Below are 23,947 nucleotides of genomic sequence, written 5' to 3'. Positions count from 1 at the left end.
TGTCTGACCTTAAATTAGTAGTTTGAAGTTTTTGTCGGATATTCTCAATTTTGGCAGCACGGTGGTGTAGTGGTTAGCGCTGTCGCCTCACAGCAAGAAGGTCCGGGTTCGAGCCCCGTGGCCGGCGAGGGGCTTTCTGTGCGGAGTTTGCATGTTCTCCCCGTGTCCGCGTGGGTTTCCTCCGGGTGCTCCGGTTTCCCCCACAGTCCAAAGACATGCAGGTTAGGTTAACTGGTGACTCTAAATTGACCGTAGGTGTGAATGTGAGTGTGAATGGTTGTCTGTGTCTATGTGTCAGCCCTGTGATGACCTGGCGACTTGTCCAGGGTGTACCCCGCCTTTCGCCCATAGTCAGCTGGGATAGGCTCCAGCTTGCCTGCGACCCTGTAGAACAGGATAAAGCGGCTAGAGATAATGAGATGAGATGAGATTCTCAATTTTGTCATTAAAAGAATTCATGAAGTCGTTGCTATTACATACTGCAGGTGTGCATGTGTCTATAGTGGACTTATTCCTGGTTAATTTTGCTACAGTATTAAATAGGAATCTAGGATTATTTTTGTTATCTTCTATTAGGGAGGAGAGATATGTTGATCTCGCAGCACTAAGAGCTTTTCTATACTTCAGGAAGCTCTCCTTCCACACTAATTTGAACACTACCAATTTTGTTTGACGCCATTTACGTTCCAATTTTCGAGTGGTCTGTTTTAATGTGCGAGTGTCATAATTATACCAGGGTGCTAAGTTTTTGTCTCTGACCATTTTCCTTTTAAGAGGAGCTACATTTTCTAAGGTATGGTGGAATGTTGACTCTAAGCATTCAGTTGCCTGATCAAGTTCTGCAGGGCCTGACAGTGACCCAGTCAATGTTGATAACTCTGGGAGATCATTTATGAAGCTCTGTGCAGTAGTTGACGCAAATGTATGTTTAATACAGTAGCGTGGTGAGGTGCATATATTATTACTCAGACATAGTTTGAATGAGATGAGACAATGATCTGAGAACTTCAGACTGTGGAAGTGTGACTATATTTTCTACGTTTAACCTAAATGATAGTATTAGATCGAGGGTGTGACCACCATTATGGGTCGGTCCTATGACATTCTGATTAATCACTACTAAATCTATAATGGACACAAACGCTGTTTTTAAAGGGTCTTCTGGGTTATCGAAGCGAATATTAAAATCTCTGACAACTAAAGCTTTGTCTAAGGAAATAACCAGATCTGAGAGAAAATCTGCAAATTCAGAAAGAAACTCAGCATATGGCCCCGGGGACCTGTAAATAATAAGCAATGGAATTAACTGGGTAGACTTATTTTTCGAGGCTACATACATTATATGAGTATGAAGAACTTCGAATGTATTAAATTTATAACCAGGTTTTTGTGTTACAAAAACCTGGTTATACATGGTCCATGCAACCGTCCCGACCAGCCGTCTTAGACTGCTGAAGCGCCTTTCAACCAAGCCAAAACCTAGATAATCATTATAAATAACCGTGACGCCTCCTCCTCTGCCAGTTAGACGAGGCTGGTGTATATAACTGTATCCAGGAGGACTCGCTTCATTTAATGCTATATATTCATTTGGCTTCATCCATGTTTCAGTTAAACAAAGTACATTAAACTCCTGATCAGTAATGAGTTCATTAACCATTAGTGCTTTAGATGTAAGAGAGCTAATATTTAATAGCCCCACCTTTAGATCAAAGGTGCTGGCAGCAGCTGTACAGTCAGTATGATCTAATTTTATATTGATTAGGTTACTGGAACAAACTCTCTGAGTATTTCTACCTTTTTGTTTAGTCCGGGGAACAGACACCGTCTCGATGTAGTGGACCCTGAGTGACGACTCTGTGCAGCTAGCAGACAGTCGGTTTAGCCTGTTCGTCTGCTCCCTGGCCTTGGCTCTGGATTGTCAGAATTTTTTTGTGTCAGGAATATTGTCAGAAAATATTGTGAATTTTAAATTCCCTGTAGCTGGAAAACTAGAAGAGATACAGATCCAATATTTGGCACACATATTGAGGGTTAGACACCCTTTCAGAATTTTGAAAGAGAGAAATGTAGATAAAACATTAGCAACAGCCTCTGGATGAGATCAGGAATTCTTTCCCTATTGAGGAAAATGATCCAATATTACGTATCTGTGAGTGGCAAAAGTATGTGAACCTTTGCTTTCAGTATCTGGTGTGACCCCCTTGTGCAGCAATAATTGCAACTAAACGTTTCGCAAGTTCTACTTGCGGTTGGGTCATACCAAAAACCATTATAAAAATGGTACCTACTGCCATTTGGTAAGGCACACTGCAATCCAGATGCGAGTAGGAAGTCAAAGCTGCTTTGCGACAATGTTTATTGTTAAAAGCGCTATACAAATAAACTTGACTTGACTCTTATTATCTCGAGCTTGCCTGCACACAAAAAAGGTGAAAAATTAAACTTTCTCAAATTTTCTCCAAACCCACAGTGTGTTATAAAGAGGTGTGCGTTTAATTTCGCCCTGCCATGTTCCAAAGCTGCAATCTGAGACTTCAAGGTTTTCCACAGTCACATGGTGATAATTTGCTGGTTGACGTGCAGTTCAAGAAATAAACATCAGTTTGTCAAGAAAAGTCATTTCGTTTTTTTTTTGCTGTTTGTTGTGTTATTGAGATTATCGTGAGTTTGATAGCTTGCTGTTTCCGCGATGTTTCTGCAGTATTCTCGTCAAAGGTAAATTGTTCAGTTACAGCGCCACAAGAGAGGATTTTTCTCAGCACACAGAGACACAAAATGTACATTTCTAGTGTGACGGGCTTCCAAAATACAACACTGCTCTGATGTTATCTCGCTAATTATTCTATCCACATTCACTGGATATGAGCAATCGCGCACTCTGATTGGCTACTCTAGTAATAGGATATCAGCTCATATACCGTGAGTAGAGAAAAACAAAATGGCGGAGAAAAAACAAAACTCTGCTTGAAAACAAAATCCCAAAACACACAAAAAAAATTCTATGTATTCTTATTATTGTTCGACTTTCTTCCGTAATGGAAGTCGATGGCAACCTATAGAACCGTATGGTAAAAAGTTGTGAAATTTAGCACACACATTGGAGATGGCACCCTGATTAATTTGACCAAGTTTCATGTATGCAAGTCAAGCGGTCTAGCGCCACCAATGGATCAAATTTGGAGTTGCGTCCATGAGTGTAACTTTTGAACCGTATGCCCGATTTTCAAAAGTCAGGTAGCGTTGGAATCCTTGGGTCAAGCCGAGTTCAACGAACCCTATGACGTCATTTCCCTCCATATTGGATTTTCCGCCATTTTGGATTTTGTTGAAAGTGAAACAAAATTTTCAGCAGTCACAAATTTATCCTGATTGTCATGAAAATTGGAACACATCATCTTCAGGCCATTCCCCACAAAACTTACTGATAGTCGTTTAGAAATTCCAAAGCGTTTGCCTACCACAGCCAAACGAATACGGCAGCGAAGCCGCCAAACAGGAAGTGAGGTCATATCTCAGGAACGGTTTGACGTTCCAAGTTCAAACTTGGTACATGGACTCTTGACCCCATCCTGAGGGCACTCATTAAATATGGTGACCTTTGACCTCTGGGGGGCGCTATAATTCGTGAAAATGTGTTATAGTTCAGTAACACTTTCACGTGTTGAAACCAAATTTGGTACATGGACGGATTATTCAGGTAAGACTATGAAACCATTATTTGGTGACCTTTGACCTCTAGGGGGCGCTATTTTCCGCCATATTGAATTTTATCAAAAGTGAAAGCAAATTTTCACAGGTCACAAATTTTGCCCAATCTTAATGAAAATTGGCACAGATGGCCTTCAGGCCATTCCACACAATCTCTACTTACAGCCGCTTTGACATTCCAAAGCGTTCACCCCTCATAGCCAATCGAACTTGGCGGCGAAGCCGCCAAACAGGATGTGAGGTCACATCTCAGGAACGCTTTGATGTACCAACTTCAAACTTGGTATTTTGACTTGGGTCCACATCCTAGTGGAGCTTAACAAATCTGGTGACTTTTGACCTCTGGAGGGCGCTATAATTTGTAAAAACGGCTTTTTTTCACAGGTCATTTTCCTTGGTACATTTGCACTCTTTCAATGTTAAAAAGCTAACGTGTTAAAATGTCATTAATTTAAATAAATGATTACATTTGCTATATTCTCTGATTCTATTATTCTTTTCCTTGTACACTTACAGATGAAAACACCTACATTCTCTGATAGCTGGCCTGCATTTCATTTTTTTAACATTATGTTATAAGACCATATTTTATAGGTCACACATTTTCTTATGAAACTGGTAACAGCTGATCTTCAGGCCAATCCTCACAAAAGGTACTAATTGTCACTGTCAATTTTTTAAAGCATTTACCCAAAAGCCCCCAGGCAGGAGATAAGTTCACATCTCTGTGAATCTTTGGTTGTTTGTCATGTAACATGCAGTCAGTGTTGCATCTGAAGACCATTGCAGATGCTGCCATTTCTGCTAGAACCCCACATTGCTGCTTGCAGCTATATTTATTATTAATAATAAATATAATAATCTTCCCTTCACCTCTCTATGCCATCCGCCCGCCTCAGCACCATGGGGAGCAGAGCTTTCAGCCGCTCTGCTCCCCAACTCCGGAACTCTCTTCCACCAGACATCCGTAACAGTTTCTTTATCCCAGTTTAAATCTCATCTCATCTCATCTCATTATCTGTAGCCGCTTTATCCTTCTACAGGGTCGCAGGCAAGCTGGAGCCTATCCCAGCTGACTATGGGCGAAAGGCGGGGTACACCCTGGACAAGTCGCCAGGTCATCACAGGGCTGACACATAGACACAGACAACCATTCACACTCACATTCACACCTACGCTCAATTTAGAGTCACCAGTTAACCTAACCTGCATGTCTTTGGACTGTGGGGGAAACCGGAGCACCCGGAGGAAACCCACGCGGACACGGGGAGAACATGCAAACTCCGCACAGAAAGCCCCTCGCCGGCCACGGGGCTCGAACCCGGACCTTCTTGCTGTGAGGCGACAGCGCTAACCACTACACCACCGTGCCGCCCCCAGTTTAAATCAAGACTCAAAACTCATCTGTTTAAATCTGCATATTTGCTGTAATTTAATTGTTTTCTTTTTTATTGTCTGTTTATCTGTAAAGTGTCCTTGAGTGCCGTGAAAGGCGCTGCCAAATAAAATGTATTATTATTATTGCATTTTTCACAAATTGCTCCTGTCATTTCGCCAGTTTGTCTGGACGGGTTTTGTTGGATTTTTTGTATAAAGTTTTTATCGAATTTGCATAAAAATAAAAATGCTCCGTTTCTCAAAATCCAGTGAATGTGGAGAGAATAAAACAGTTATTCCATTCAATCTCGGTGCTACGTGCCTCGTCAGCTCACGTACGACTCAATTTCATGGAATAACTGTTAAATATCTCACTTAGCGAGCATCAACCTTACTTCTCCAGCAAACGTCACATATGTTATGTAGCTAGCAGAGTATTTTCCCTTTTACCCACATGTATGCATGTTTTATAGTGTGATATTGTGTTTATTAGAATTGCCAAACTCTCCGATAAATAAATAAAAAGTGTTTGAAAAATACAGTGAACTGAGCAGTGATTCATTTCAAAAACATGATATTTATTTCCAGGATTTACATATGAAACTGATATTTATTTCAATCAGCCCAATGCGTTTATGTCAGCTTTACTCAGCAGAAGTGCAAATAGTGAATAAATGTGATTTAAACAGCAGTGACGTGCAGGTTTCAGCCCGAAGCAGGTTTAACAGGATAACGATGGAGTCCAACATCTGAGACGTCTCCTCTGCGCTTCCTCTCAGGAAAGGTCGTCGAAGAACGCCTCGGTGGTTCTGATGATCTGCAGCATGGCACTGAGGAGCAGGATGTCAGTGTGAAGGTCCAGCTCGAGCGCTTTACTGTAGTTCTTCACTGGAACCACAGTGTTGAGAGAAACGCCCAGCTGTACACTCACCTCGTTCATCTACACACACACACACACACACACACACACACACACACACACACACATTACAGGCTGGAAAGGTCAGTTCCTACATTACTTGAAGGACCATTAGTGAGTCATTATTCTCTGAAAAAATTAGATGAGCTCGTTATGTCCAGACTGTTCATTTGATAAACAAACACGAGCTAAATAACCTCAGAAATAATTTCCACACAAAAGATAGCTAATGTTTTTGCCATATCACCCTGTCATGCTCTTTTCACTGTGTTTAGTTTAAAAATAAAAGAGAAATCAATCCTCATTTACAGTAGGTTTTTTTTTCCTTCTAAACAATAAGCTAAGCTAGTTAATAAGCTGATCCTACCTAGGACTGGTTATAAATACAGTATGTACATCTCAGGTGCCAACCATCCTCACAAAAATGCTCCAAGCAGTGATTTTATAAAAAAAAAAAAGCCAAATTAAAGCTTCCATTTTCCAAATCTGACTTTGAGCAGAGAACTCTCACCATCCTGTAGATGTAATGGCTCTGATAGATGTGTTTCAGATCCTCTCCAACATAAGGACACGCTTCGTCCACCTTCGTCAGCAGAACCATCTGTGGTATTCCTGTAGCACACACACACAAGAAAATATCCCTGAATTAATGAATAGATGCATTATTTTATTATATTTCGTATTTTAATTTCAATTTTTTTTTTTAAATTTCAATTATTTTTGATATTAAGTTCAAATTACTTGCTTTACTCAACCAGGTAAGCGAGATGTTATTAAAAACTATGTATCTGCTATTCAGAAATGTATGAAGTACAGTAATTATGATAAAAGGAAACGATGCCCCCTGGGGGCCATTTACCCTGCCATTAAGGGGGCGTTTTACCCCACAGACTACACTTTTACAAAAAAGGGTCTTACTTTCAAAATGTGATTCAACTTTTTATACCTAATGTATTTTTTTTAACGTACAGACTTGTCTACTCATACCACATACACAGCTGTGATATCACTTACCATGAAATTTGATTTCTCTCCGCTGCGTTGCTGATATGCAACCCACAGTGGATATTTGTATATCCCTGTTGTCAAGCCAGTCCATAGCAACAATAGAAATGTAACTTTGCGCCAATTGGTGGTTATTTTGGGTAAAACAGGCCGGGGACGTATTACCCCATGGGGGTGTATTACCCCACTCTACTCTATTTCAGTAAATAATAAACGCAGTGTGTTGCTGTGAAACACTGAGTGATTTTGGGTTGGGGGTGATGAACGGGAGTTACCACCCCAACGCTGATTATTTTCCTTGAACAGTACGTCCCCAAGTGTTTTATTCTTCTTATACCCATATCAATTTACATTTCTGTTTTTTAACGAGCATCATACTTTTTATCCATTTATTTATGTGTGTGTGTGTGTGTGTGTGTGTGTGTGTGTGTGTGTGTGTGTGTGTGTTACCCATTCGCATGGCTTTTGTGCGGAGAGCAGCCAGTTTCTCGATCATCTTTTCCGACAGAAGTTTGATCTTGCAGGCATCCAGCACATACACCACGGTGTGGATCTTGTCCTTCAAAGTCGGCTTTTCATAAAAATAAAGAGAATCCGATTGGAGAGGCATCACTGGGTTAAACTGGAGAGAAAGAGACACAGAGGGCAAAAAAAGTATAAAACTCATGATTTTATCAGCTATCAACATAATGACACGAATGTACCAAAATGCAGCTTTTACACTTGCAGTAAGGTGTTTACACACACACACACACACACACACACACACACACACACGATGGTAATTTGATTGTACAACATTAATCTTTAATAGAAAAAAAACAAGAATTTGATGCATAAGTTTGAATTTATTTTGGGTTTTCTGAAATCAGCACAGCGTCAAAATTATACATCCTCAATTACACGATTAATTCAGTGGAGCTGAAATTTCCAAAACGTCTTTTAACTCTCCAAGTCCAAGGCCTCTTAACTTCCTGTTAGTGATGATGATTGACTGCAGCTGTAAGCGTCTCTGTGCCCAACATAAAAAGGGTTTGATTGACGTTCACTGGATTGACCAACACACAGTACAGTGGGAAAGTCCCAGGAGCTCAGTGCAGATCTGAGAAACAGGATCATAGATTTACACTCAGGAATGTCTCTTGGAGCCGTTTCTAAACATCTGCAGATTCCAACATCATCAGTTCAAAGAAATTATGTAAAGTACAAGTTATTGGGAGGTGGAGCCACTTTGCTGGAAGAAGATCCAAACTGTCCCCATCAACTGAGAGGAAACTGGTTCAGATGGTCAGGGACAACCCAGGAACCACCAAGGCACAGACCTGCCATGAACTGGAAGCTTCTGGAACACTCTACAGTCAGGGGAGTTTTACATCACCATGGACTGAGGGGCTGCTGCCCAAGAAAGAAGCTCCTGCTCCAGAATCTATACCTTCAAGCTCAAGTAAAGTTTACAGTTGAACACATGGACAAGAAAATGCTTTCTGGAAGAAGGTTTTATGGTCAGATGAGACAAAGATTGAGTTGTTTGGCCACAATGACCAGAGAGACAGAGGAACACTGTACCAGCTGTAAAGCTCTGGGGCTGTTCTGCTGCCAGAGGAACTGATGCATTAAACAAAGAGGGTGGAATCATGAAGGACCATCTCATGATCCCAAACACGCATCAGAGCTGGTTGTGGAGGATAAAGAAGGCTAACATTCAGCTTAAACGAGTCCTGATCTCAACCCTGTCGAAAATATGTGGACTGTGATTAAAAGTCGGGTCTGTTCAAGGACATGCGCACATTTATCTGAGCTCCATCAATTCTGCTGAGAAGAGAAGACAAATATCCAACCAGAACGCTTGTCGGTGGCGAACAGAAGCGTCTGCTGAAGAGAAACTCGCTCAGGGAGATTTAACCTAATTTTAGATGGCTGTATGTATAATTTTGACCAAGTGTTGATTTCAGAAAACCCAAATAAATTTTTTTTTTTATTATTAAAGATGTGGGTTGTAATCATTCTGCCCCAGAAAACGATCAGTTCAGAGAACCACTGAAAGCCCAAACTGACCATCACAGTCGTGTCTGTGTGTGTAAACTGACTGCATCTGTACACGAGGTTCAGCACAGGATCAGTGGTGTAGCTAAAGAGCTTCTGAGGGTCTAGAACATGAAACCAGTGGATTGCACATAAATATAGCATCACGCACAAAAGTTTACACACCCATGGGACCAAAATTTTAATTCATACTAACTACAAACTCATGTATGTTTAGTTTCATAGGTCTTCAGATATCAAAGTGGTCCAATGTCCATGCATTAACACTGAGGAGAAGAGTTTAGGTTTTTATCTCCACCTGGTATTTGTCCTGAATGTGACCCTTTAAAATGTGGGTGAAGTCGTCGATATCCAGTCCAGTGTTAAGTCCCTCTTCCAGTCCCATAGTGTCACACAGTGTGATGGGCAACGTCTTACTGCCCACCTGAACAGGGTACACACGGAACTACACACACACACACCATCAAACATCATACTGAACATATCTGCAGATGACAGCTTTATATTAACGCTCGAGTCCTAATACAGAACTTTTTAATCAAAAATTATTCTATTAAAAAAATCATTTTTCTGTAAAACTAGTGAGTTACCTGTTTGGTGAGGCTGGTGCCGGCGATGCCCGTGTTGGCCCGAAAGCTCACATGGCCTTTAAACACGGAGTTAATGGAGTTAAAGAAGCTGGATTTACCTGCTCCCACAGCACCGACAAGCAACACACGAGCTTTCTGCACCGAAGCCGTACTCGGAGTCCAGCCCGCGATCGCCTCCATCAGAGACGTCCTCTTCCTACACAGGGTTATTAGCGTTAAACTCCACCATGAAACACATTCATCATGTTTACACTGAAATATCTGTGATGTGTTAAGAAGTAGTGGAGACGTTGAGCAAAGTTCCAGAATGTAACACAGATACGCGACACCGAGTTACAGCGGAGACGCGACTTGAGTAGATGGTGATGTATGATGGTGATGATGAGTGTGATGGTGTTGACGGTGGTATTAGTGTGAAAGCTGAAGCTTGGGTGAACAGAACAGAACGCACAGATGAGGACTAAAGGGCCACTGTTTAAGTCGAGTTAAAGAGAGTTCTAAATCCCACTGCACCACCAGCACTAACACGTAGCCCAGCGGTATTATGGGTAATGTACGAAAGCATTAGCCAAAGTGAAAATAGAGCAGTGAAAGAAGGTCATGCTGGATGTGTGGAAACTTCTGAAGAGCACAATTCAATATGTGAGTCATTCAGGGTGGACCTTTACTTTTACTTCTTTAGCTGTGAGGGTTATTTTGGGGAGGTTATGACAACAACCGGCGGCACGGTGGTGTAGTGGTTAGCGCTGTCGCCTCACAGCAAGAAGGTCCGGGTTCGAGCCCCGTGGCCGGCGCGGGACTTTCTGTGTGGAGTTTGCATGTTCTCCCCGTGTCCGCGTGGGTTTCCTCCGGGTGCTCCGGTTTCCCCCACAGTCCAAAGACATGCAGGTTAGGTTAACTGGTGACTCTAAATTGACCGTAGGTGTGAATGTGAGTGTGAATGGTTGTCTGTGTCTATGTGTCAGCCCTGTGATGACCTGGCGACTTGTCCAGGGTGAACCCCGCCTTTCACCCGTAGTCAGCTGGGATAGGCTCCAGCTTGCCTGCGACCCTGTAGAACAGGATAAAGCGGCTAGAGATAATGAGATGAGATGAGATGACAACAACCCAGTCACATTTCTAAACAGTTTATGACATCACTTCCTTGGTTCTAGTCCAGCAGAACCAGTTCCTTCATGGTGGAAACCACAGAAGAGTTTCAGATTAAGCTGGTGGAAAAAGCACCTACAATAACTTTAATTCTGAAGAAGATTTATACTGTGTTTGAATTTTTCTTACTCCAAACTCCAGTTGATGTTTCTCCATGGTTTCTCCATGAGTTTATCCAACCCTGCAGGGACACAAACACTAACACTGTCTTCATGAGAATAACCTGGGCTTTAATCTCATACTTTAACTGAAAAAACCTCACCTTCCACTCGGTACACCTCACACTCGCTCAGCTGGAGGTCATTGCCATGCATCTCCACTGGGTTAAAATTATAGGTGCCTGGATTGCTTTGGACAGTAGCAGTGTCATTGTACAGAAAAACCATGGAGACATAATGAGGCCCAGTGTTTCCATCATGCAACAACTGGTTTGCGTCTGTGCTCACCACACGCAGAGGAGCTTCATCAACCTCACTCGCTTTGAAGCTAAACAGGAAGGCATTGTCATCTGCGATGTACTGATACGTCTGAGCGTAATCTTTACTGGTGTACCCTCCAAAAATGTAGCCTGACTTATTATATGCTACAGTAACAGTGGGGCCCTGATGATCACACTTCTGGTGGAAGGCTGTAGCGTTGAAACCGTGCACACTGGCCTTGAACAGCAGACTGAGTTTCACGTGACCGAGTAGAGAACACAGCTTCATCTCCTGCTGCTTGGACAGTTGGGACTTAATCACACTCATCATGGAGATCTGAAACAGAACAGAACAAAGCTACGGATCAGCTTAAAGCATATACGCAGAACCATGGCCTCACTTTCACTTATAAATGCCTTGAGACCGCAAGAACGGCACAGGAATAGTTTTAAGCGTTAACAATAAATCTAATATAGTAATTTTTACAATTAAAGTGATTTATATAGGTAGCGGTCTGAGTGAATGACCTTGACATCCGTAACGTCACAGCAGGAAGTCTATCGGTCTCATCGCCATTTCCGCTATACTAAAACACAGAGCTGACTGCAACTCCGATCCTCCATTTTGAGCTAATTTATCACCATGCCACGTAGATGTGTTGCTGCACCCACCAGCAACACGACAGAAGGTGGATTTACGTTGCATTCATGGCCCAAGAATGTTCAAACTGCAAAGATTTGGACGCGTTTTGCGAGAAGTTCACGGGCACATTGGGCACCTACGAAGTGGTCTCTCCTCTGCTCTGCACATTTTACTGAAGACTCGTACAAGACTTCTGATCTGTTGAGGAGCGTTGGCTATAAGCCCGGATTGAAAGAGAGTGCAGTACCAACAATTAAAGAAAAAGAAAACAAGAAAAGGAAAATTGAGTTCAGTTGCACCAGTCCTCCCGGAGTGAGCCGAAGGTTGTTGCTAAAACCCAGGATGGAACGGGATGTGACATATCGCTCGGGCAGGGACCTCCCTGCAGTTGTTGCTAAAACCGGTGACATCCCGTTCCGTCCCGGGTTTTAGTAATTGCCTGAGCTGAGCAGTAATGGCGGAGTACTCAGTAATGGAGAAAATGGAGAATGAGTGGAGCAGCCGTCTGATTTCTTCACTGGATATTGCTGCCACCACACCCTTACGTGGACAAACTGAATGAACGGAGAACTGAACGAACAACTGAAAGTCAGATTGTTTCAAAACAATCGGCCACAAGATCGGCCTTCAAGAAGCGAGAACACAGACGGGTAAGCTCCGACTCTCATTTGGATTAAAAAAAAAAAAACACGCTGTTTCCCTGCATTTAGATTAATCCATGTAACTTGTATTGTGTGTTTAAGTTAGCGGTATAAGATTATTTAATTTGCTTCAAAATGTGATTGTCCCAGTTCATCTGATTATTTAATGAGCCTTTTACCTTTTATCAGTGAAAATGCATGCATGTACATGTATGTTGCATAAGTTATAACACCCATCCTGTTTTAATGAGAGTCAACCCACAATCAGTGAAGTCAAATCAGTCTTCGTTGAGCGAGTCAGTAACGGTGTTTGTTACTTTCACCATAAATCTTTATTTATATGACTCTGGTCTATAGCTGTAAAAGGCCTCGGCCTTAAAACCGGTTACCGCTGTGACGTCACGCGCTCAGGGCTGGCTGGCTCAGCGGGGCGGCTCCAATCACAACTTTGCGGTCGATTTTTACTCTCAAAAATATATATTTTATTCCCATTTATGCAGCATACAAGAGTCAAGGGTAGAGATACTATCCACTCAGAAATGTATTTAAAAATAAAGGTTTTGTGTATCTGCTTTAAGGAGAAAAAACATTCCGATGTTGTTGAACTCCACCTACTTAACCATTACAGACCTAAACCTGAGTAATGCTCCTTTAATTCAACTGAATTTCAGAATGTAGAAGGTTACGACCCTCCTGCGTGATCTCGGTTTAACTCACTACCAGGTAGAGAGACAGACGGAAGAGTTCAGCCTTTTAAAGCAACATATGACTCCATAATTACTATGAAATATGATAAAGGTTTCTGTATACAGAGGTTATTACAGCGTCATGAGGTTTTTCTCCACAGCAGTAGTCAATAATTAAGAAGAGCAGGCTGTAATGACAGGGTAGATAAATACGTACATATCAGACAGACATCTGAGCAGATCGTTCCAGCTTCAGTCTCAATCCTCACAGAAGTAGAAGAAGAAGAGAGAAATCAGGAGACCACACAGGGTGGGGTTTCAGCAGAGCAGGAACACATCACTTTCACTTTTAAGGAAATGAAAGTAATGTGCCCACACTGATTTATTACATCTGACATGGACTGTGACTGTTATAACCATGACACAACAACAATTTATCATCAGCTAACTCTATAAAACAGTCATTTACAGAGATGAGCACATTAATCATGGGTGTTAGCAGACAGAAGTCATTTTGACTGAAAAAACTTACTGAAGCCGGATGCTGAGGGTGCGCAGCAGCCGAACAAGCCAGCAACGCCGGCAAGGCGCAAAGCAGCGCCTTGGGCTTATAGCCCAAGGTGCGCGGAGCGCGGGGAGGGGGTATCCCCCTCCCACAAGGGGGGGGTCTGGGGGATCACCCCCAGAAAATTTTTGAAAATACAGTGCTCTGAGGTGCTTTCTGAGCCCATTTTGCAAGGTTATAAATGAAAAATAACAGTGAGTATTCAAGACATAATATGGTCTATATATACAAAATAATTTTAATGGTTGGACCACAATTTTAAATTCAAATACAGGTAAATATTACACTAGATAATGGCTAGCTATTGTACCACACAACAGCCTACATAGTGATGGTAGCAAATCAACTTTCTTCTTTACTATTTGCAGAAGAAATATTTCAAATATTCATAGAACACTATTTTAAGACTGTTCAGCAATGTTTAACTAGTTTATCAAATGCTGGAAATTTTCTTTTTACATGTGTGAATACCACTAAATGTAGGTAAACCATTGCCACATACTAGATCACCTTTTCCATTACTACATACAGTAAACGAATTATTCCAAAATTCATAGAAAACTATTTTCAGTTTTATCAAATGCTGAAAACAATTTTTTTACATGTGTATACCACTAAATGTAGGTAAACTATTGTGAACAGTCTTAAAATAGTGTTCTATGAATATGTAACCCTATTCATAGCTGAGAAATCCAGTGCAGTGATGGTTTATCTACTTCGCCAATAAAGCTAATAAAGATGTTTCTTAAAATATTCAGATTTTATGCTTCAGATAGCATCAACTAGGCATCCTCATGAGTATAACATTTTATTTAGGCTAGTGGGAAATCCTTATTTATTGTGAATGTCAAGCCATTATTAATAACTTGCATGAATGCTGAAGCGGGATAAACGGGATAATGCAATAAGGCCGGTTCCTCGCGTCAAGCTGCTACTGTATGCATCAAAATTGGTTTATAGCCTGACTCACGGATGTCCGTTTCCTGTAAGCCAAGAAGGCTATGATAAAGCTCATCACGAGCACAACGTAGGCTACCTTTTAAAAAAGCTGCAATGTATTTGGAAATAAATTCCCCTTCTTGGTGGACTACCAGGTGAAAATGATTAATATGGTACAAGAGACTTGTTTTTAATCAATTCACATTTGATGATTTCAAAAAAATCAATGCACCTTTTAATGTCTTTGAATACTCCAATCCTTTAAAATGAAGTGCAAACCAGAAAAAAGTTCTGTCATATAATTCTCTTAAGCTTTCTTCTGATGTTATCATGGTAGCAGGAGGTCTTGCATATTAAGCAGGCAACATTCAACATCACTCATCACTTCCCTTTCAACTGCTGTGTGTACTAACGGTTTTATCTGGACAGGATGTTGTGTAATGTAATACAGATACCATACGGTCAATCTGAAGATCAAGATGATGATTTTGAATTAAAGAACAGGCATGTACAATGGGCATTACATATTGGAAATTTTTTTTTTAAATAAAAAACTATAAGTTCATCTCGGCCTAAAAAATTTGGGCAGACGCTCCCGCGCGGCACATGCCAGCAATCCCCCCCCCCCCCCCCCCCCCCCGCCCCCCATGAAATGAGCAATAAGTAGGAGAGTTATACACGGTATCATACCTAAAATTTTATCAGAAATATAGATACGATACTATGATTCTCCCCAACATGCTACATTAGATAAGCTAACCCCATTTATAAAAGATACACACTTATATATGACGTGTATTTGATAAATATGTGATATATATGATGTATATTCATACATTGTTACTTTACGGAAATCTTCAATAAGTTTGGTCTTTTCATAACAGGCTGTTGTAGACCTAAATATAATGCACATGAAATGACACTCCTCACCTCAACATGTCCTTTACAATCATTTAAGCCACCATGGGCAATGCTGAAACCACTGCTGCAAACAGTACATCGCGCGAAACTGTCATTATTGTTGACCCTTATTAGACAGGGAGATTATCAGACAGGGAGATTGTCAGACAGGGAGATTGTCAGACAGGGAGATTCTTTTGTGTAATCTGAGGTGAAGTGGGTTTTGTATTTTGGTTTTTTGGGGTGCGCGCTCTCTCTCTGCCATGACGATCCTGTAGGCCGCACTGACTCAACTGAAAACGTCGGTCCTCGAGAAAAGAGAAGCCCGCCCACACTGAAGGCTGATTGGCTTATTTTGCTGAGTAACCCAATCAGGATTCTCGAAGTCGGACATCCGGGTACTTTTGACGTCAGGTCACATGACCTTGGAGCCGCCATATTTAACTAGGGGAAAGCCCGGCTTTATTGTGTTACACTGTGTTAGCAATAAAATGCCTAAAAGCTGTTGTGTTGTTGGCTGCACAGCCAATGCAAACAAGAACCCAGCATTAAAGTTTCATGTGTTGCCATTAGGTGGGAAAAGACGTTTGCAGTGGCTGAGAGCCATAAATAGAAGTGAAATCAAGTCTGATGGATCTGTGAACCATGAGAAGCTCTGGGAGCCTAACTCTAACTATACTTATGTTTGTGGGCAACACTTTATAAGTGGTGAGTAATCATTGAGAATAAAATCCAATAAAATGTTAAGATATATTTGTTTATCTTCATTGTATGGATCAGGATGTAATACTGCAATACACTAAATGGATGTATTTGACCTGTGTTAGTGCTTGTGTACTGAACTGGTGCATGTAAAGGCTTGAATTTTTAAATTTGAGTTATTTTATAGGCTTATTCCCAAATAGATAAGTGGCAAGTAGGATAAATTACTATATCATATGGACAAGTGTATATTTTATACCAAAATGATTTGTGTTAAAAATATGTTTTAATGCAATAATGTTTTCTGCAGTTGTCTTTTATTAAATATTTAAATTATTATATCTATACATTATTAATATATTCATTTTATATATACTGATGATTAGTCTGACTGCATGTACACTAAAATTTAATATATTTAGCAATTTTATTTTTCACCAGGGTATCCCTGGTATAAAGTAAAGTAAAGCTTTGCATACTTTCAGGTCCACCTTTACTTAAATTTTAATGACTAAGGGGTTTTTTTTTTTCCCCGAGTGTGCGTCGGTTTGTGACTTTTATTTTGCAAGTTTTGTTTTCGTTTTGCCAGCCATTTCATTCACAACGCGCATACACGCATTTCCTCTTAATACGCTGCTTATATTCATATATAAATTTTTCTTTTTTATTGGAAAACCAAACATTATACAAAACATTGGAAGGATGGGGTAGAGAAAGAAAAATATTATTAATTATTATTAATATTATAATATTATTATTTTGATGGCAACTTATAATTTTCTTTCTTCTTTTAATTAATGACTGTATTTTTATTTTTCTTATATTCATATATATCCATCACGCCGTACGCTCGCTCTTTCCCCTAGTCAAATATGGCGGGCCTGTTGTCAAGGTGTGTCACGTGATCGTGACGTCACGCCGACTTCGAGAATGCTCTTTGTCTCGCGCACTCCGTCATATGCGCGAGGCAGACGTTAATGTTTCGTTTGGGAATTTTTTTTTTTTCCCAAAATCGCGAGTCTCGCTGTGTGGCGCTGCGCAACACAATGCTCTATGGATGGGAAACCCCGCACTGTTCACCTTTCACTATTGTCGCGGCGACCTGCCACAAGGAGTGTCTGAACGCAGGCTCACATGATTGACAGCTGCCTCCGCCACTCCCTGCTACGCTGAATCGCAGCGCTGCGCTACCAGCACGCCGCGCTGAACAGGCAGCCAATCACAACGCTGATTAGCAGGGCAGCCAATCACAACGCTGATTAGCAGGGCAGCGGGCGTTCTAGAACGATAGGCAGAATAGCACAGAAGTTGCAAAGAGAATTCGCTACTAACACAAACTTTACAGCACATCGGGGAAAAAAGGCTGAAAAAGGCTACCGGTAAACCCACTGAACTTTTTTATATGCAAACGCTGCGCTCGCAGTAATCCGTGGGCATGAGGAATGTTTGTTTCTTATGGCTTGCCGGTAGTTGCTAACATGTCCTTCGTTTCATTACATTAGTTTAATTTCATCAGTTTCCTTTCTCAGTGGCGTGCAGTAAAAGATCTTCAGTTAAAGCGCACAAACTGCCTGTTAAAGGGCTAATGGTTAAAATGGTTCTTAGTTTAAAACTGGTTTTCTGTTCATTTATATTTTTTCAGCAACATATTACCTGAATTATTAAAAATGGTTAAAATATACTTTACCTTATACATAAATATTTATATATTGTTGCCTAATTAACTCGGGCTTTGTAGAAAAACAGGCATTTAATCATGCATTTATTTTTATGTTTGTAAAGGTTTTTCACCTTCTGCTTCTACTTACTTCTACTTCTGGTTCTACTTCTACCTTTTCTTCTGGAAAAACTCACTACTACCACAATTCTACTATAACGTCAGCTCCACTGAAAACCAATAAAATATAAGACGAGTGGAATCCTGTGTCCGAGTCCTTCCCTTTCAAGTGTGGGAAACCCTGATGCTCACATACACTTGACAACTATAATCACTGTTCATCACCTTTCACTATAATCACTGTTCACCTTTCAACTGTACTGGTCACTTTAGGTCACCAGGGTGCACACTTGCCATTAAAGCATCTTTGGGTTTTACTCACCACCTCGTGCGCTAATTCTTCTTCTTTTATATTGTTTTCTGGCGGTTGGTAAACAGCTTTCAGGTGCAGCATTACCGCCACCTTCTGGACTGGAGAGTGAACCAGACTCTCGACTGCACTATTGTGCTAAATTCTCCCAATAATTCCTGTTGTTCTGTTCAGCACTGCTCCTGTTCTCAGTGCTGTGGAATGCAGGTTATTCTCAGTCCTCTGCTGCCATCTGCTGGTAAATGTTGGTAGCGTTTCGTGTTGAAGGAACCGACTGATGATGTCATAAGCGTTGGCCGCTGTTCTACTGGGGAACCAGGCTGCAGTTTTTCACTCAGGGAACACATTTGGAGAAATAAGATGTTATGCAGGTGTATTTAAATATATGTCAAGTGTCTTGTATTAAACTTGTATGTCTACATTAGTGTCATCGGATCACCACAGGGAATAAATTGTTCTCAAATTTAAATTGTGTTTCCATGTTGATTCTTTCATTTTTTTTAATGCCTTTTTGGTCCATTTTAGGACTGTTTTGGCATGTTTCAAGTTTGAAGTCTATTTGTATAGCACTTTTAACAGTAAACATTGTCCCAAAGCAGCTTTATAGAATTTGAACGACTTAAAACATGAGCTAATTTTATCCCCAATGGTGAAGCCTGTGGCGACGGTGGCAAGGAAAAACTCCCTCAGATGACATGAGGAAGAAACCTCGAGAGAAACCACTCAAAAGGGAACCCATCCTCATTTGGGCAACAGGGTCATTCCATGTCAATTCACACGATTCCCTAGATGCTCCCCAGGTGACCCTCTTCGATTTGCCCGATATTTGACACACAGGTACCTTTTGATGCCAATACAAAGAATCCCAAGTTTTAGCATCCTATGTCTAACGGTTTTGGAGATGAGGCCCTCCAAAGTGTGGGTGCCATGCCCACTTTTCAAGTCTGTGAATTGCATACAGAATTTACAAGCATATTTGGACACCTCTAGTTTTAGATTGAAAGAAGATACAGGCCTAAAAATCGCCATGTCCCCTCAGCATGACCTTGTCTATCAGATGGTGTACTTAAGAATAGCATAGCTTGACTATTTCTGCATATATTAAGCCTTGAAAACTGTAAGTGTGAAAAGGGTGATGAAGAGTCTTGACATTTTGGGGTTCCAGATCTTGGAAACTATGAATGCTGTGGGAGGTATCATTGATTTTCCATCACAATTGGTAACTGTACAGTGTATTCAAAAAAGTGTGCGGACACTCAGACCTTAAATGACAGAATAGGAGGTACACAAAAATGGCTTTGGGAGGAAAATGACCCTACGGTACCCCCTACTTCATGCTCCAATTTAACCATGTGGGCACTTGATGAGTGGAATGCCCTTTTAACCCCATGCACAGTAACACTGTATCAAACATTCAAGCTTTGAAGAACTTTGTTTTTCAGAGTTCTTCATACTAATTTAGGCCTTCAAAATATGGGGAAATTTGTCCCTTTTTCATCACAGTATCTGGGTTTCTGCTGCCATCTGCTGGTCAAAAAAGTAACAACAGCATAAATCATGAAAACAAAAGGGACTGGAAAGTTTTGACCAATAAACCACTTTATCAATAAACCACTTTAATTATATAGGTGATTTTAACAAGTATTAGGGAGTTAAATTAACAGTCGCCTCTAGTGTATTTATGAAAATAAGACTAAGTAAAGATTTCATGTTGGAAAAGCAGAGTGTTTCTAGTTTAAATATTTTCTAAATTGTGATTGCATGGTTTAGAAATAGGTCAACATCAATCAGGATCATTAAGAAAATTAAGAAATTAATTAATTAAATTAAGAAAACTGCTATGGGCGATTACAATCATGTGCCAGGTGGTGAACTCAGGTACAGCCTTAATTTCTGTCTTCACTTCAGCCTCTATACAAAAGGCTACAACTAGCTCTTGAAACTGCAGATTTCTACAGCTTAAATTAACTTCTATTTTTTAAGCTAAGTATATGGAGAATGGAGCTACCAAACTGTAAAATTGGCTTGCCTCTAGTGAATGATGTCTGCCATAAACCTACCTACTGTAGGCAGAAAGGTCTGATGACTCTTTCTCCTTCTGAAAGGAGGATGCTGAAATGGCGATCAGGAGTGTCATTTTCAGATAATGATGTAATTTGCTACCACCATGAAAAAGTGTTCCTTTCAAGGTATCAATGTTTACAAAAAGCATACTGTGATCCACTGAAGATGCACCAAAAAAAATGCAAAAGTAAGTACATATTTCTCAATTAATTTCCTCTAAAAATGTCAATGCTACATTGCATAACTAGCATTAATTCAATAATTTCCTAAAAATGTAGTGATTCCTTCAAATGATTAATGAATTCTTCCCTCTTTTTTTAGAAAACCTCCGGGTTGTAGATGAGGCTAAGGCAGTGAAATTCAAGTTGAAGCCAGGACAGAAACTCTGCAGCAACTGTTGCACCAAGTTAAAGGAACAACTCGCCATGGGTGAAATGATGGATGCAGGAGACAGATTCGAGCCACAGACTGAAGTTCGAGAGTCAATGGATGTAAGTAACGAAGCAATGGGATGTTCTCCTCTGAAATATACATCTTCACGCGATAAAAAGGGATACTGGAAACGGAAGATTAAAGACTTGCATCATGCCACACAGACCAAGGCAGCCAGATTGGCTGATGTGCCAACTGATGAACTTCTTTCATCGAGTTCAGATAACTGCCAGACATGTGAGGAGTGGGAGGAATTACTAAAGTTACTGAAAGAGAAGTGTAAAGTGGCATCAAAAAAAGAAAAGATCAAGATCCTCACACTTCTCCCAGCTACATGGAGTATCAGAAAGGTAGCTAAAGAATTTTCTGTCACTACTCATATGGTGAGGAAAGCAAAGACTGTTAGAGAACAACAGGGAATACTTGGTGAGCCGCATGTGAACAAGGGAAAACCACTGTCAGCTGAAGTTAGAGAACGTGTCATGAAGTTCTACCAGATGGATGAATATTCAAGGATCTGCCCAGGGAAAAAGGATCATGTATCTGTAAAGATCAATGACAAACGTGAACAAATGCAGAAGAGACTACTGTTGGTAAATGTAAAGGAGCTATATACACAATACAAAGCACAATACCAGGATAAAATTGGCTTCTCTAAGTTTTGTGAACTTCGTCCAAAGTGGTGTCTGCCTGTGAACAGTGCCGGGATGCACTCTGTGTGTGTATGCCAGTCGCATCAGAATGCAAAACTAATGGTAAATGCCGTTCCAACACAGGATGACTACAAGCACCTTTTGAAAGAAATGGTGTGTAATTTGGAGAGTAGGGAGTGCATGCTTCATCTGTGTGACTCTTGTCCTGGAAAGGATGGACTTCAAAATTATTTGATGACTGTCTTCACAAATAATGACATGGACATGGATGACATGATCACATACATGCAGTGGGTTTACACAGACAGGACTACACTTGTTTCTTTGCAGCAACCTCTGCAAGAATTCCTTCAGGCTGTTTGTCAGGCTTTTGATCAACTTCGTCATCATCATTTTGTAATGAAATCTCAGGCTTCCTATCTGCGGATGCTCAAAGAGGGACTGACGCCTAACATTGCTGTCATACTGCTTGACTTTGCCGAGAATTACAGCTTCATTGTGCAGGATGCTGTACAGGGTCACCACTGGGACAATAGCCAAGCTACAGTGCATCCATTTGCAGTTTATTACAAGAATAGTGACCAACTTAAGTGTGACAGTCTTGCAGTGATCTCGGATTGCCTGAAGCATGACACAACTGCAGTGCACACCTTTATTTCAAAGGTTTTGCTGAGACTGCAAGAGAGCATTCCTGATCTTAAGAAGGTCATCTACTTCAGTGATGGAGCAGCCTCACAATACAAGAACTATAAGAACCTTGTGAACTTATCATACCATGAAAGTGACTTTGGAGTAAAGGCTGAATGGCACTTTTTTGCTACATCACATGGTAAGAGTCCCTGTGATGGTATTGGTGGCACTGTAAAGCGCCTGGTTGCACGAGCCAGTCTTCAGGCCACAGATAACAACCACATTCTAACTCCTCACCAAATGTATGAATGGGCAAACGGCAATATTGAGAATGTGAAATTCTTATATGTGAGCACTGAGGATATAAGACTTCATGAGACAGAGCTTGAACTTGAGAAGAGGTACACATCAGCCAAAACTGTGACCGGAACTCGGTCTCACCACAGTTATATTCCAATTGCTAATGGAAAGCTGGAGATGCGAAGGATCTCTGAAGATGTGACTTTTTCCATTGTGTCTGTGAGGAATTCTGATGAGACTGTGGAAACAAGTGCAACCCCTGGTCATGAGATCTCCGAGGATTTCAGTTGCTATCAGCCTGGGCAGTATGTTGCTTGTGTGTACGACGCAAACTGGTATGTGGCCAACGTTATTGAATGTTCAGATGAACACAATGATGTCTACTGTCATTTCATGAAGCGCTCAAACATGACTTTGTCTTGGCCTGCTGAAAACCGTCAGAATCCACCATGTTGGATCCCATTTCAAGACATCATATGCCGCATAAATGCTCCAGAGATTCAGGGTCGTAGTGCTCGGCATTACAAACTTGTTCCAGCTGATGTGGAAAGAATTCAGATGCTCCTTCCCAATTTCACCCATAAAGTTTAAACTTGAGTTAAAATGTAATCCACTGATATTTTCAGTTTGATATGGTGTTTTTGAGACCATAGACTCACAGACTTATACGGCACATATTCACTCCTCAATACTCCACTCCACCCCCGGCCCTGGATGCCTCCTCCTGCTGAAACCAGCACTGGAGGCCCTGCCCCATCACTCCACTCTTCTGGCTCTGGACCCACACCTGATCGCTGGAACAAGAAAGGTAACAGCACACCATTCTTTCTTACATCCATATACACCTCCCAAACCATACCTATGCCTATTCAATTCTGCATAACTTACTTTGTCCTCTCTCCCCTGACTGCAGCCAGCCTGCCATCCAGCTCAGCCAAACACATCAGAGGACTGAGGTGCTCAACGATGGTCGCACATTGAGAAGATGGTGACAGTCCCAAGACGGCCTCAGCCCTGCACTACATCTCTACCAGACACTTCCACTCCACACTCACACCCATCTTTCAATAACCTCAATTTTGTCATGAGTATGTGGTTAAACAGTTAACATACTTTCTGCGTGTGAAAATGGTTTATGGGTGAATAAAAAATTTGTTTTCTTGTGACTTCCTCCTGGGTGTTTTCATAATTTATGCTGTTGTTACTTTTTTGACCAGCAGATGGCAGCAGAAACCCAGATACTGTGATGAAAAAGGGACAAATTTCCCCATATTTCGAAGGCCTAAATTAGTATGAAGAACTCTGAAATACAAAGTTCTTCAAAGCTTGAATGTTTGATACAGTGTTACTGTGCATGGGGTTAAAAGGGCATTCCACTCATCAAGTGCCCACATGGTTAAATTGGAGCATGAAGTAGGGGGTACCGTAGGGTCATTTTCTCCCAAAGCCATTTTTGTGTACCTCCTATTCTGTCATTTAAGGTCTGAGTGTCC

At 41.0% G+C, this 23,947-nt stretch overlaps 1 protein-coding gene and 1 long non-coding RNA gene across 5 annotated transcripts; both read right to left on the bottom strand.

The window, feature by feature from the left end:
• Window positions 1-5,645: 5,645 nt before the first annotated feature.
• Window positions 5,646-18,464, bottom strand: ifi44c2 (interferon induced protein 44c2). 4 transcript variants are annotated; one of them, XM_060927381.1, is made up of 9 exons: window positions 18,388-18,443; window positions 13,400-13,446; window positions 11,057-11,549; window positions 10,924-10,975; window positions 9,646-9,841; window positions 9,354-9,500; window positions 7,463-7,634; window positions 6,519-6,619; window positions 5,646-6,028 (listed from the first exon to the last, which is right to left on the bottom strand). In XM_060927381.1, exons 3-9 carry the CDS (start codon window positions 11,541-11,543, stop codon window positions 5,864-5,866), a joined length of 1,320 nt encoding a protein of 439 aa, XP_060783364.1. In that variant the 5' UTR covers window positions 11,544-11,549; window positions 13,400-13,446; window positions 18,388-18,443; the 3' UTR covers window positions 5,646-5,863. The 4 variants fall into 4 exon arrangements, with proteins under 4 accessions (XP_060783364.1, XP_060783379.1, XP_060783355.1 ...); XM_060927396.1 differs by lacking the exon at window positions 18,388-18,443 and adding an exon at window positions 18,097-18,381; XM_060927372.1 differs by lacking the exon at window positions 13,400-13,446 and having other exon boundaries at window positions 18,388-18,464.
• A 2,500-nt stretch (window positions 18,465-20,964) lies between these two features.
• Window positions 20,965-23,423, bottom strand: LOC132886311 (uncharacterized). Its single transcript, XR_009654677.1, has 3 exons — window positions 23,343-23,423; window positions 23,114-23,248; window positions 20,965-21,388 (listed from the first exon to the last, which is right to left on the bottom strand). It is a non-coding gene; the product is annotated as an uncharacterized LOC132886311 (long non-coding RNA).
• Window positions 23,424-23,947: the final 524 nt, after the last annotated feature.

Source organism: Neoarius graeffei, chromosome 1, assembly GCF_027579695.1.
Source record: "Neoarius graeffei isolate fNeoGra1 chromosome 1, fNeoGra1.pri, whole genome shotgun sequence".
Lineage (NCBI taxonomy): Eukaryota > Metazoa > Chordata > Actinopteri > Siluriformes > Ariidae > Neoarius > Neoarius graeffei.
Note: the sequence above shows the minus strand (reverse complement) of the source record. Positions and strands in the feature narration are given on the sequence as shown.

Excerpts from the sequence above, each read along its gene's own strand:
- ifi44c2 (XM_060927372.1), bottom strand. The coding sequence starts at position 18,459 with ATGCTGCACCTGAAAGCTGTTTACCAACCGCCAGAAAACAATATAAAA. Across the intron at positions 9,501-9,645 it reads GCACCAGCCTCACCAAACAG|TTCCGTGTGTACCCTGTTCA; the intron begins GTAACTCACTAG and ends GTGTGTGTGTAG. Across the intron at positions 6,620-7,462 it reads CACAAAAGCCATGCGAATGG|GAATACCACAGATGGTTCTG; the intron begins GTAACACACACA and ends TGTGTGCTACAG.